Source organism: Trichechus manatus, unplaced genomic scaffold, assembly GCF_000243295.1.
Source record: "Trichechus manatus latirostris isolate Lorelei unplaced genomic scaffold, TriManLat1.0 scaffold00016, whole genome shotgun sequence".
Classification (NCBI taxonomy): Eukaryota; Metazoa; Chordata; class Mammalia; order Sirenia; family Trichechidae; genus Trichechus; species Trichechus manatus.
Genome location: NW_004443952.1, coordinates 10117145 through 10132724, shown reverse-complemented (window position 1 = coordinate 10132724; position 15580 = coordinate 10117145). Strand labels below are relative to the sequence as shown.

Below are 15580 nucleotides of genomic sequence, written 5' to 3'. Positions count from 1 at the left end.
GTTTGCAATTGCTTCTTGGAGTGTGGTTATGATAGCAGCTGTACAGTCTTTGTCTAGTTGTCCCAACATCTTTGTTATCTTGGGGTTGGTATCTGTTATCTTTCCCTTTGCAAAGTGTTGAGATTTTCCTGATTCTTCATATGTTCAGTGTTTTTGAATTGTACCTTGGACATATTAAATACTATGTTATGAGACTTTGGGTCTTGTTTAAATACTACAGAAAGTGATGATTTTGTGTGTGTGTGTGTTTTAAAAGGTGGTTGACCTGGCTAGGCTCAAGCCTCAAGTTACTAACCATCTTCTGTGAATTCAGTTTTCAAAGACTTTGCTGTTATTCAGATCTGTTCTGTATGTGTGCCATCTGTTGGCAAATTTGGGACCTAGGAAGTAGTCTACCTTGTAGTTGAGTTCTCTGTTTAGGGCCAGAGCCATACATGTGCAATGAGACTTGGGGATTAGCCCAGGAGTTCACACACAACTTTTGGGGATTGATTTCTGGAGATCCCTCCTCTCCACAATCTCTCATCATCGACACTCTTTCCCTTGTTCTCCATGCTCCTATTACATTGGCCTTCTTTTGGTTCCATGTACCATTCCTCCTTCTGCCAGGGGGCTTTTACACAAGCTGTCACATTATCAAAGACACTCTTTACCCCTCCCCACATCATTTACTGTTTCTTCACATACCAGCTCAATACTTGCTTCCTATTTCAGCAGTGCCTTGTCACAAAAAAGGGAAGGAGGGGGGAATATTGTATAATCACAAGTCAGTCCATGAGCTTCTGCTTCTGTATGGTCACTTATCTTCTTTCTCATGTATGCATGGAGATAAGTTCTATAATTAGATAGTTTGGATAGGTCTAAAAGTTATAGTTATTTATATCTCTGACAATGAAAAAGTGCTACAAGATATTACGTTATAATTGTTCATTTTTAAATGAGGAATCAAGGTACTAAGGGACGTGTGGAAAACCCATTTGTGTGATATTTGAATCCCCTCTATAAACAAATTAAGAATTCATTCTATTCAGAATACTCTTCAAGTGTCCATCAGATACAACCAGTTATGAGTCACTCTATGCTTTCATGTTATGTACGTTTCTCCATCATGATCATTAAAATTTGTATCAAACATAATGCCAAAGACCAAAGGCCTGAAAAAAATAATTTTTAGTACATTTTCCTTATCTAACACTATGCTATCTTTATTGAAAAAGTAAATGTGGTTAATATAAAACTTTAATTAATCTTAAAGATTCCATACTAGGAACTAATGATAACAATTTTTATTCTTTAATTCTGGGTAAACATCCTTACCACTTCCATCACCACGTCACCACTACCAGCAAAGATAGGTATACGACACAGGTATGGTCAAGTACCTAATTGAATAGACTTCAAAAGTTCATTACATGCATATTTTTATTTAACACATGTTCACTGAGCACTTAATCCTTCCCAACAAGTATGCACTGAATGTCTTCTCTGTGCCAGATAACATGCTAAGTCCTAGATATACTGTGGTAAATAAAATTAATATGGTCCTTGTCATGATGGGAAACCCTGGTGGTGTAGTGGTCAAGAGCTACAGCTACTAAGCAAAAGGTCGGCAGTTCGATCTACCAGGCACTCCTTGGAAACCGTATAGGGCAGTTCTACTCTGTCCTATACAATAGCTATGAGTCGGAATCGACTCAATGGCAACGAGTTTGGTTTGGTTTGGTTTTGTCTTGACGAACCCACAGACTAGTGAAGGAGACAGACGTTAAACAAGTAAACCCACAAATTATTATCGAATTACAAATTGTGATAAAAATAAAAAACAAACCCGTTGCCATCGAGTCAATTCCAACTCATAGCAACCCTACAGGACAGACTAGAACTGCCCCATAGAGTTTCAAGGAGGGGCTGGTGGATTCGAACTGCGGATCTTTGGTTAGCAGCTGAGCTCTTAGCCACTGCGCCACCAGGGCTCCACAAATTCTGGTACTCTTAATAAAAGAATTGAAAACACAGCGCATTCATGGAACTAAGAGGAATTTTGTATGCCTAGAACAAAGGATGTAAATAGTAAGTAATTAGGTTATAAAAGTCATTGCTTGTCATCTTACGGGATTCAAGCTTTAGGATATGAGAAGCCACTAAGGGATTTAAGCAGTGAAATGACATGGTCAGATTTTGCTAAAGCATATACCTGATCATGTAATCATTCATGTAAGAACTGGCTCTCTGTCAGTGGTTTTACTTTCTCTGTCTGATGTATTCCTTTCTCTAACAATACCTGAAAAGGACCCCTTACCTGAGACTCTGTAAAAGTAATGATTGTAATTAGTAGTGTTTTAAATGGAACCTAATCCACATGAAAGAGCGCACTATTTACCAATAATTAACTTTCATATTGCGTATAATATACAAAATGCATTTATATTTAAAAATACTTATTTGCCATTCACAGTGACTTAACATAAACATATGACTGTAATTACTAATCTTTTAGCCAAGAGCTACTAGGGAGATATCTGCCTGGGTTCAGTCCTGGGCCCTCCATGACATCTGGGTCATTTCTAATCTCTTTTGGTGTCCCATTCTGGTCCATATCCCATTCTGAAATGCTTGGTTCTATGTCAGTCTGCTCAGTTCCTTGTATTAAAACCGTTGTACTAGTTACACAAGGTATTCAATTTCTGTGTCTTCAAGTTCTCATAGTTCACTCTTTGAAGTAAAAATTTTAGCTATTTCTATTGTTCCGGTTATTCCTGCTTATGTTTGGTACCACACGTATGCTAGCAAATTTAGTTCTATGCTAACGTAAAGTTCAGCTCTACTTTAATAAAAACCTACTATAAAATGACTCTTCAAAATGATTCTGAAATTGCCAGAGAATGGTTGTGACAGTTGTATTGGGGAAGTTAAGATATCTAAGCAGAAAAATAATTTTTCCAGGAAGAGTACTTCCTGATCAACTCTTCCAACTACTCCAAAGCCATTTACTCAGGTTTGTTTCCAAGAATCTCTTGGCAGCAATATCAGACATCAAATCTGTCCTTAGGCATCAAATTTGTCCCCTTGGTCCACCAACAAAATTTTACTATGTGATTATTTTAAGCTTCTTCATGTGTGAGTTACACATCGAGCAGCATGTAATGGAAGCCCTAAATCTAAGGGAATGGTCTAAGAGTTTAAAAAAAAAAATCCAAAACGCAACATCCAGTCCTAAAACTTCTTAAGTCTCTCATATTTTGAAATTTGTAAAATGTGTTTACCTTTCTCCACTCAAAACCTCTCCTCTCCTCTAGGAGTGGAGGTAGGCAGGTAAGAGCAAAAAAAATGACGGAGAAAATTAAGAAAGGAAAAAGGGAGAAAGAGGAACTAATGCTACTTTTCTTTTGGTATGGTAGCTTTTCACTGGAAATAATGTTTCCCAAAGTATGGTCGTGTCACCACCTATATAAGAATATCTTGGGGTCTCTATTATAACTGCAGATTATTGGGCCCCACCCCAGAGCTATTGAATCAGAATCTCTGGGAGTAGAGGCCCAGAATCTGCACTTTTAACAAATAATATTTTTTACAAATCAACGATTAAAAGTAACTAATGTAAATATGGTCTCTGTAATTGTTGAATAGTTATAAAGCCATATACCTCATTGCCCTGGTTGTTTCTTCTTCCTAAATTCCATGAGTGGTACTGACTTCTAAAATAAGGTGATTGATTTAAAGCTGATAAATTTATTTATTTACCAAATGACTGCTATACACATAAAGGATATAAAATAAATAGGAATCCTTGCCCTCGTGAAGTCAATCATCCAGTGAAGAAAATAGACAAACACGCATGAAAAAGACTTAATTGGTGTATGGGTGGCATACTGGTATAGAAACAGATTCAGTGTGCATAAGTATCTATGTGCTTGGAAAAGCTGAGTCGGCAGTGAGCAAAGCAAGTAGGCATCTCTGGGAAAGGTCTCAGGAAGGCAGGGAGTTTTCATCTGGAGTTCTCAATGAGCAAGGGTAATTAGGGAGCCACCATGGTGTAGTAGAATGCACTCTGGCCAAGAAATCGCAAGGTTGGGTTGTAGTTCCATTTCTACAAATGTGTGATGTTGAGCAAGTCTTCTAATTTTTCTTTTATTCTGTTTTCTCATTTGCATAATTCAGGCTAATCCTACTATTTGTTTCTTTATGCTCCCATCTCAATCCAGGAGGGCTTTAAAGAAGAGATGTCCAAGTTTCTTCTGGTACTAACATTCACTGACTCTAAAATTATCCAAGTTTCCTTTCAGAGTCAACATGTGATGACTTTATGGTCCAGTACTTCCCACAACCACAAAATATGCACATACACACAAAAGACAGAAAATATTAATAAATGCAAATTGGAATCTATCATTGTCCATAAGCATAACATCACTCGGGGTACAAATATCTCATAACTATGAAATTATACAGCTAAGTTTCAAGTCAGAATTCCAAGAGGCAATATGTTGTCTAGAATTTCTCTGATGAATTCTGTCAGGGGCACATCCCTGGTAAAAGGAACCCAGTCAGAGATTTTCATGTGTTTGATATAAACGTATTTTGCCCAGTAGTTTTTTCACAGCATCTCTGACTTCCCTGTTTCTTAAACTGTAAATTATGGGGTTCAGCATAGGGGTTAGCACTCCATAAAGCAATGAGATGATTTTGTCTATTTCTCGTGAGTTTGATGAAGAAGGTTTTAGGTACATGGAGAGGGCAGCCCCATGATACAAAATCACCACAGTCAAGTGGGCACCACAGGTAGAAAAAGCTTTGTTTCTTCCCTCTGCTGAACTGATTCTCAGCATAGGGGAAAGGATGAAGACGTAAGAGATAAAAATTAAGAGCACTGGAATGGGCAAGAGGAGCATGCTGATCACCAACATGATCATGTCCATAAGCAGTGAACTTGTACAAGCTAATTTTAGAACAGCCAAAATTTCACACGTGAAGTGATCAATGAGATTCCCACAGAGGGGTACCTGCAGGGCAAAACTGGTTTCCAGCAGAGCAGTAAGGCAGCCTGTGTCCCAGGAGACAGAGGCCATCTGTGCACACAGACCTGCCTGGTCATGATGATAGAGTATCTCAGAGGATTGCAAATGGCCACATAACGGTCATATGCCATCACAGCTAGGAGCACACACTCCGTTGAACCCATGGCAAGGGACAGATACATCTGTAAAGCACACCCAGAAAAGACAATCATTTTCTGAGATGATAGCAAGTTCACCAGCAAAGTGGGAATAGAAGCAGACGTGTAACAAATATCCATAAAAGAGATATTTCCAAGGAACAAGTACACGGGAGTATGAAGGCGTGAATCTCTGATAGTGATTAAAATAAGAGTGTTATTGCCCAAGAGGGTTACCAGATACATTACAAGGCTGACGATGAAGAGAACAATCTCTAACTTTGGATATCTGAAAAGTCCTCTAGGAAAAAAAAGGTCCAAACGGTAAAATTTTCTCCTTTCATTTCCTTTCTTTCAACTGTAGTTATTCTAGTATTATTCTCCTCATTTCATCTGAGGACATAAAGAGAGAGAGAAAGTATAATGTTCATTTAATTAGGAAAACACTAACACCATTGATCTCAAACTTATTTTCACTATGATAAACATAATTTTACCACAAGAAATCACAAGGTAGCATACCTTCTAATCTAGGGGGAGAAAACAGGTTTGATCTACATGAAAAGTTGGTTCTTTCACAATTAAATTTAGAAAACGGTGAATTTGAAAACAAGAATAAGCATATTTAATCTTTGACCTCCAGCCCAAAATCCTGTACTTGGCACACAGTAGGTTTTCAATAAAGATTTGAAAGTGATTGAATGAGAAAAAAATATGAATGAATAGAGAATAATAAGCACAAATGAGAAATTAAGCCATGTAAGTGAGGGGAAAAAATCCCATATGTACAACAATAACCAATAATAATCTTCACTGGAAGAAGAGTAAAAGTGTTGAAAGAAACAAATGAATTTTAAACCAATGCCTATGAAGTTCTGGGTCTAAATGATCTCGGTCTTTTCCAGCTAATAGCTTGGAGGTTGGCGCACTTGTTTCAAAAATGATGACATTGCTTGAAGCATTGAAGATTATATTTAAGAGCCGGTTTATAAGCCACACAAAATAACTCACCTCATTTAAACACTGAAACATCCATTGTAGAGTTTCATTCATTATTGAGGCCCATACCTTTGTGCGTATGTGTATAGTTCTAAAAATTATGCCCAGGCAATACTCTTGATATAAATGAAGACCCATGAATATCCAGGAAATGCAGAAATTAAACTCCCTTAGAAAATTACCTTAAGATCTCTTTGAAAATAAGATCGTAGATCACCTTAATAATTGTAAGCAAAGCACTTAAGGTTTTATTTTTTTACATTTCATATTATTAATAATAAATGATCACAGCAAACTCACCTTGCTTCTGCACTTATGTTGTTCTTTATCACCTTCAATCCTTTGATTTTTTTTTCCTCTGCTGGCTCTTTCCTTTCTCTGTTCAAATATGTATACACGTTCTTAAAATTTTCCTTTATTGTCATGCTACATGTGCAAACTGCCCTCCTATTTTTGCCCTTTCTTGCATAGCCAAATTCCTCACTTACATGGTTTATGTTACAATATTTCAGTCTTTCTTATCACTGGCCTCCTTTCCCAGATTCTCAATTTCGGTCAATGTTATCATCCATCTCCCAGGTTTCCATATTTAAAAAGCTGACATAGATGGTGATGGTGGAAATAATAATGCTGTAGACAGTATCTTATGTTATGCCCCAAATAAAGGGACATAATATTTTTCAAATTATTTTCATTATATTACTTTTGTAACTTTGTCTTCTCCCCCTGCTGTATCTCACATCTAGCCTATTATCAAGTCCTTCAATTTTTTTTCCGTTTTAGCAATCAACCCCCAAGCAGCTTACATTGCAGATCCAAACATTATCAGTAATGCTGAATACCTTTTTCATATTCTCAGGAATACCTGTCAGTATTACTTCCCTCTGTGGTAACTGAGCATGCAGACTTTCTGCGTTTCTTCCCAAGAGCTCCACTTACCCTCCATCAGGGTAGTTGATTCTTTCTTGTTTGTTAGTTAACAGATTATTTCTTGTGGATTTCTCTGCCAGATTTTACATTTGACAAATTCTCTTTTAAAAAGTATTAGAGTATTGTAAAGTATTATTTTAAAGAAATTTATTTTTATGCTACTATTAAGACTAGCAAAGAATCTCAGGGAACATCTAGCTCAATTGGCATAACAGTTTATAAAGAAAATGTTCTACATTCTACACTGGTGAGTGGCATCCGGGGTCTTAAAAGCCTGTGAGCAGTCATCTAAGATACTCCACTGGTCTCACCCCTTCAGGAGCAAGGGAGAATGAAGAAAACAAGATACAAGGGAAAAATTAGTCCAAAGGACTAACGGACCACAACTACCACGGCCTCCACCAGACTGAGTCCAGTACAACTAGATGGCGCCTGGCTACCACACTAGCTGCTCTGACAGGGATCACAGTAGAAGGTCCTGGACAGAGCTGGAGAAAAATGTAGAACAAAATTCTAACTCACACACACAAAAAAAGACCAGACATACTGGCCTGACAGAGACTGGAGAAACCCCAAGAGTATGGCCCCCGGACACTCTTTTAGCTCAGCAATGAAGTCACTCCCGAGATGTTCAACCAAAGATTAGACAGGCCCATAAAACAAAATCAGACTAAAGAGGCACAACAGCCCAGGGGCAAGGATGAGAAGGCAGGAGGGGACAGGAAAGCTGGTAATAGGGAACCCAAGTTTGAGAAGGGAGAGTGTTGACATGTCATGGGGTTGTTAACCAATGTCCTAAAACAATATATGTACTGACTGATGAGACACTAGTTGGTTCTGTAAACCTTCATCTAAAGTACAGTTAAAAAAGAAAAAAAAGACTAGCAAAGAAAACACATTTTTTTTTTTTAGAATGAAAATTCAGCCCTGTTGCCCAGGCTTTGATATTTCCTATTGTTTAAAAACAGTAGCCAAGAAAAATTGGTCCAGGTGGCTAAATTCCCTGTCTTTAGCTTCAAGTAATAAGTGTTTTACAATGTACTTCATAAATTAGCTAAGTGCAAGAAAGAGAACCAACATATCCATGTTAAAAATGTTAAATATTATATGTAAAAATTAACAGTACCATTCATTTTTTTCAAAATTATTGACTCTTGCCTCCATAACTTAAAATGCCAAAGGATAGCAAATGAAATACTATGTAAATTTAAATCATTTGTTGTTTTGGGGGAATACCTGTTGTCCCTGAACAATTTAAAGTTCAGCAGTGATAATATACAGAGGTTTGAAACTTCAGCTGCTTCAGGGATAATGCCCCAAAGATCCAATTATATCAAACTTGTTAATTAAGACAAAGAGTGAGTGAACCACAGTTCCCCAAAAAAACTTTCAAAGAACTCATAAAAACAAAGTCCTCTGGTCCATTCCCGTAGCCATGTTGGGATTTTTTTACTTGCATGATTACAGTATAGAATACTTAACAGTATATAGAGAAAAGGTGTCCTTAGAATTGTAAGATACATTTTTTCCATTTGTGAAATCAATCGCTAGTTTTCAGAAATTAAGGGAAGAAAGTTTACTCTTTTACACCACATATAAATCACTGAGTGTTCCAACAAGTTATCAAAAATATTCCTCAACATACACATATCGAGAGAGCCTTGAAGCAACAAAATCTCAAAGTGCCCAAATATTGGTTTCTAAATTCTATTCCCCACTGAAAAGAAACATGTCTCCTTGGAGAAATGGCTGATTCCAGGGCTAGTGCAGGGAAAGGACAAGATGAACCTGGAGCTACGTTATCACACCGAAACATAAGAAGTACACAAATAACGATAGGAATATATCAAGAGGACATATAAGCCCACTTGATGAGGCTCCAACTGACCAAATATTGGACAGATTATTTTGAACATCAAATAATGAGAATAATGGATTATAATCCATAGTATAATCCACAGAATAGAATAAGAATTCATGAGTTCATTAGAGTAGGAAGGAAGGACGGAAAGAAGGGAGGGAGAAAGGAAGGAAGGGAAGGAGAAAGTGAGGGAAAAGGGACAGAGGAGGAAGGAAGGAAGGAAAATGGAAAGTTCTTCCTTACAGCAGAATGCTAAAAAGTAAGGAATGATGTAGTTAGAGAATCATGGATCAAGGTTAAAACTCATAAATTGGATGAGAGGCAGGATATTTGCATGGTGTCAAAGCATCTCACAACAAATTACTTATTAATTTTAAACAAAAAATAATAACTTTACAGTGAAGAGAACTGGAAGATGACCACCTTAACTTCAACAATATTGGAACAAACCTACTCCATGTGCCTTCTGATACGATGCACTGAAAACCCCACTCTCACCTCTGTGGTATTCCTGTCAAAAATACATAACCTCAATCTCATCAGGAGGAAAAACCAGATAAACCTAAACTGAGGAATAGTCTGTAATAACGGGCTTATTCTTATTCTTTTCAAGAAATGTTAAGGTCAGGAAGCACAGAGAAAGGCTAAGGAAATGTTCCAGACTAAAGGAAATTAAAGAAATAATGACAAGTAAATGTAACGCATGACTCAGGATGGAATCTTAGACCAGGAAAAATGAGCTATAAAGGATGTTATTAGACAATTGACAGATTTTGAATATGGTCTGTGAATTAGATAATAGTATTGTGTCAGTGTTAAATTTCCTGACTTTGATAATTGTACTGTGGTTATGTCCTTGTTTTTAGGAAATACATACTAAAGTATTTAGTGTTAAGGCACAAAATGTCTCCAACTCAGATAGTTCATAAAAAAAACAGGCAGTCCAGATACTTGCCACAAATAGATGAACCTTGAAAATATTACATTGAGTGAAATAAGTCAATCTCAAGAAGATAAACAATCTGTGATTTCACTAATATGAAACACTTAGAATAGGCAAATAGAGAGAGATCAGAGTTTAACAATGGTTACCAGGGGTGAGGGGGAAGGAGAAAGAGGGGAATCTTTGCTTGCCCAGCATTGAGTTTCTGTTTAGGCAAGTGGAAACATGGCAATGGATGTTGGTGATGGTTGCACAACACGATTGATGTAGTTGGTTTCATTGACTTGTACAAGTGAAAAACATTAGATTGGCAAATGTTGTGCTACTTATATTTTTACAACAGTAAAAATGTTCATTATAATAAGAAACAGTTAGAGAACAAGATAGTGTAGACCATTTGTTAAATTAAAGTTGACAAAACAAAACAAAAAGTTCACTATAATTGTGTGTGGAGAACAGGTGCGTTTATTATCACATTCTTTTTGCAAGGCATGCAGGTCCCATATATTCTGTGTCCTTATGACAGTTTGCTTATTCTGGATCACTAAGAATAAATGGATGCTCCAGACAGAGGATCATCAAGAGAATTTGATCAGATGACATGAATAAGAAGGCTTTTTTTCCTTCTTAAGAAAATAAGAGAATTAACAACAATCAGGCTGAATAATATAAGAATTACAATAGAGCTAATTAAGCAGTAAAATGAAATTTTGGGGATAATGGGCTAGAGTGGCCCACACATGATAAGCTTGAAACAATTTAACATGCTATATCCAATGGGTTTGTTTGATTGTAAAACACAGAAAACATCATAGAGTTAATGTCTTCACAATTTTAATAATATTAATCTTGAAACTTTATTTTCCTAATGGTCAGTGCTAATAATAAATCCTTCCCATCACCAGACAACAAGGCAACAATAATTTTACTACAAGATTATCACTACAATATTAATAGAAATAATAGGTATTGGTATTAAAAAAACCAAACCCATTGCCATCTAGTCCATTCCAACTCATAGCAATCCTATAGGTATTGATATAGGACAAAATAAAATTATCATTATTTGCAAACTATATTATTTTATATCTTAAAAGTCCAAGATAATCAATTAGAATTTCTACCCAGCAATCAAAAGAGATTAGTTAAGTAGCCTAATAAAAAACAAATAAACAAAAAGCAATAATTTTCTTGCAGCCAATTGGAAGACGTAGTGACCAGAAAAAGTCTATTCTCAGCTATGTTAAAAACATATCTTAGAATGCACAAGAGCAATGCAGAATTTACATGAAGGTAACAATAAAATTTCAGTAACAGCAGTGGCATAACCAATAAACAGGATGGATCCTGATGTAAAATCTAAACGGAGTCCACCTCTGAACTATATTAAAAGAAAGGCTTCAAAACTAAAGCAAGAGATGTTTCCAATCTTCTTGGACAAAGTTTATAGTAAGAAGAGGTGACTTTCTACTTTGAAAAAGTATATGTGTGTTCTCCTCAGCAGTCAGTTGCAGGGCACAATCTTGATGAAAACCCCTCCTATGTTATCTGCTTCAGTAGGGTAGACAGCAAAATAAAACCAGTTGCCGTGAAGTCGAATCTGATTCAGGACAACCCTACATGGGTCAGAGTAGAACTGTGCTCCTTAGGATTTTCAATGGCTAATTTTAATTTCCTCTTATTTTCCTAGTCTCTTAAGAAGCATAGATCATTGACTTAAATATCTTCTTTTCTAATATAAGCATCTCAAGTTATAAGTTTTCCTCTAAGCACTTGTTGAGCTACAAGCCACAAATTTTGAGTTGTATTCTCATTAGCATTCAGTCCAGAATATTTTCTAACTTCCCTTGTAATATCTCTTTTGGCCATGGATTAAAGGTACATTGATATTCAAATATTTATGGAATTATCTCACTGTTACTGATTTCTGATTTAGTTCCATTATGGCCAGAAAAAAAAAGGAACCCTCATAGTACAATGGTTAAGCGCTTAGCTGCCAAACAAAATGTCAGCAGTCAAGCTCACCAGCCACTGGAGGTGGGGGGCTCGGGGGAGGGAGTAGAACTAATGATTTGCTCCCATAAAGATTACAACCTACAAAACCCTATGGGGCAGTTCTACTCTGTCATATAGTGTTGCTATGAGTGGGAATCAGCTCGATGACACACAACGATAACAACATTTTCAGAAAACATATTTTGTTATATTTCTTCTGTTTCACTTGAGACTTGTTTCATGGCTCAGAATATAAGTTATCTTGGTAAGCATACCATGTGCCTTTGAGAAGATTATGTATTCTGCAGTCACTGGGTTTAATGTTCGATAAATGTCCATTGGATCAAGGTAGTTGATAGGATTGTTCAGATATTCCATTTTTACGAAATTTTGTTTGGTTCTATTAAATGCAGAGAAAGGAGTATTGAAATCTCCAAATACGATTGTGGAACTATTTCTCTTTTTTATTCTGTCAGTTTTTGCTTCTTATGTTTTTAAGTTCCGTGATTAGGCACATGCACAATTATGATTGTTAGAAGTGCCTGCTAAGTTGACCTTCTTTTTTCCATTATGAACTGATGTCATTTATACTTTTTTCACTTGAAATCTACTTTACCTGTTGTTAATATAGTGTTGTAGAGAAAAACTTTAATACTATTTCAAGTTAAAACACAGAGGTTTATTAAGGTTTTAAAACAATTGCAACTAGGGAACTATGTAGCCCATCGAAAATGGAACCAGGTAGCCTGGGGCAGTTTTGTTATACAAGTATTCTTATGGGGTAAAAAGAGAACTAAACTATAGGAAGGGCAATTACAGGAAAATCAATGAATATTATAATAATTACACTTTGGTTACTGATTATTAATAGTTGTGGTTAGTGATTACAGATAGTTTTAAGGATGCTTAGATCATGGTCACAAGATGCTTACATGTATTTTCTTTGTGTATCTTGCAAAAATATCTTGTTGGCAACAGCTCCCAGACAGCACTCTTCTTGGGTAAGTGTATTTTGAGGGGTGCAGATGGTCACCTGGTCAAGATCCCTTGGGGCATATGATTTCACATCCTGGTTTTGATCACTGAGGAAAAACATGTTTTTCTCAAAAACGTAGCTGTTAGTTTAGAAATCCAGATTAACATTAGATCACATGGTCAGCATATTGTGCTTCTGTCTCACCAACCACACTGACAGTTGTCTTTCCCTGAGACAAGAGCTATGCTAGTCATTTAAGGTGATTGTTTGCAACATAAATCTTATATTTTTCATCCATTTACATTCAACCTATGCGTTTTTGAAGTGCATCTTTTATACACTACAGGTAGCTGAGTTTGTTTTTTTTTAATCCATTCTAACAATCTTGGCCTTTTGACTGGAGTGTTTAGTCCATTACTATTCAATGCAAATATCAGTATGGTTGGGTTTGAGTCTACCATTTTATTCTTTGGTTTTCTATTTATCCCTTCTGTTTTTATTTGTCTGTTTCCCCTTTCCTGCCAAGATTGTTATTCTTTTGAGGTTTTTCATTTATGGATTGTTCATTGGTACTATACAGAAATACAATTTTTTTGTACGTTGATCTTTTATCTTGCAACCTTGCTGAACACAAGTTATTAGTTCTAATAGTTTTTTGTGGCTTCCTTAAGATTTTCTATATACAAGATCATGCCATCTGCAGATAGAGATAATTTTACTTCTTCCTTTCCAATCTGGATGCCTTATATTTGATTTTGTTGCCTAATTTTTCTGGTTAGAACTTCCATTATAATGTTGAACAGAAGTGGTGAGAGCAAATATCCTTATCTTGTTTCAAATGTTAGAGAGAAAGCATTCAGGCCTTTATTATTATGTATGGTATAACTCCATTATGTAATATCATGGACCATTATGTAGCATTATGATGCTGGCTGTGTTTAACTGATGCATTTGTGCCACTCCCCGACCCCTCCATTTTATTCTATGAATGCCCTAAGACAGGGGTCAAACTTTTCTTAAAGGAGCAGATGGTAAATATTTTAGGCTTTGCAGACCATACAATCTCTGTCACAATTATTCAATTCTACATGAAACCATCATGCATAAAATAAAACAATAATACTTTATTTACAAAAACAAGACCTGGGTGGGAGGCCGGGGGTGGGGGGAGGCAGGTGTTTGGCCTTTGGTCTTGTTATGTAAATGAGTCAAAGATGGCCTCTGTGTCTTAATTCCATGTTGCTACTTCATCATAGCAAGCTGAGGCCCATTAGCCCAAAAAGCCTACCAGTGCCAAATTCAAATTTGTACACTTCAAATTGTTATAAAAATAGCTCAGATAAGCAAATTTTTAGCCTGCCTGCTTTACATACCCTGCAAAACTACACCCAACATCTGCTAGCTCTAGATAAAATAGTGTAGTCATAAGGACCCTAAGGTGCTGCTGCCTTTGGAGCTCTCTGACCCGAGACTCTCTCCACCTTGCTGCAGGAGGATGTCGCGGAGATGCACATAAGCATCTCCTCCCTTCTCCTCTTCCCAGGGTTTTCATGCTTTCTTCCCTTTCTGGTGGCTCTTTCACTGCTTGCTTTGGGAAGACCTCCTACTATGGAGGACCACCCCCTGCGTGTGGCTGTCAATGCATCGGCCCCAATAGCTTGTTGTGGAGAATGCTGCTTTCTTCTCATGGTCCTATCTTTTTCTTTGATCAACCTCAAATTCTCTCAAGCTCACTATACAGTCATAGTGTGCTGACTGCTGCTGTTAAGATAACCAGAAGAAATGGAATCAGTACATTAATACATAAATCACCTGATTTAGGAAATAATATTGGAGTTGTTATTCCCTGTCCTTGAGCATAGAGAATGTGACCCAGCAGGAGCTGGGCTCACAAGGGCTCACAAGGACTCACAAGGACACATCAACTGGCCCCTGAGGTATAAAGACAATAGCTAAGATAATCTTGGAAAATATCTTTTAGGGAAACTTTCACATAAAGCCAATCAAACAGAACACAAAAGACTTTCCACTCTTAAACCTTTTTCTATTAACACTTAGTGAATAGAAATTTGTTGGACCAATGAAGACCCTCCTGACTTGTTACTGACCTGTACGAATGATTGTTAAGAAAGACAATTCAAAATGTAGTATTACAGTTTCTAGCCAATCTGAAAATGTAAAGCTTTCAATGGTTTTGCCCATTTTGTAATATATATATATATATATATATATATGTATATGTATATACTGATGATTCTGTAATGGTCTTTGGACTTGGGCAGACATGACTGTGGCAGCATGCTTGTCCATTTTCCCACTCTTGCCTATTCTGTAATGGTCTTTGGACTCGGGCAGACGTGGCTGTGGCAGCATGCTTGTCCGTTTTCCCATTCTTGCCTGTTCTGTAATATTCTTTGGACTTGGGCAGGCATGGCTCTGGCAGCATGGTTGTCCATTTCCCACTTTTGCCTTTTTCAATATATGCCGAATAAAATTTTCTTTTTGCTTTACTAAACTTAGTGATGTTTTTACCCTACAACACAGCTAAGAATCAAAACAGAAAAAACATCAAAACTTACTTATGATGTACTTCAGGAATGAGAGTATGATTCTTGGGAGTATAAATGGTTTCATAAGGCTTAGCTAAGGCAGTAAGGCTCAATTATTTTGACATTTTTACCTACTTTATTTCTGAAACTGTTGGCGGGATAGGAGAAAATAGAA

The 15580-nt window shown here is 36.7% G+C and overlaps 1 protein-coding gene across 1 annotated transcript; it reads right to left on the bottom strand.

Moving 5' to 3' along the window:
* Positions 1-4544: 4544 nt before the first annotated feature.
* Positions 4545-12258, bottom strand: LOC101343842 (olfactory receptor 2K2). The gene is given in 3 exon segments (XM_012554393.2): positions 4545-5087; positions 5090-5453; positions 12107-12258. Coding segments are annotated over 3 exon segments (1059 nt in total).
* Positions 12259-15580: the final 3322 nt, after the last annotated feature.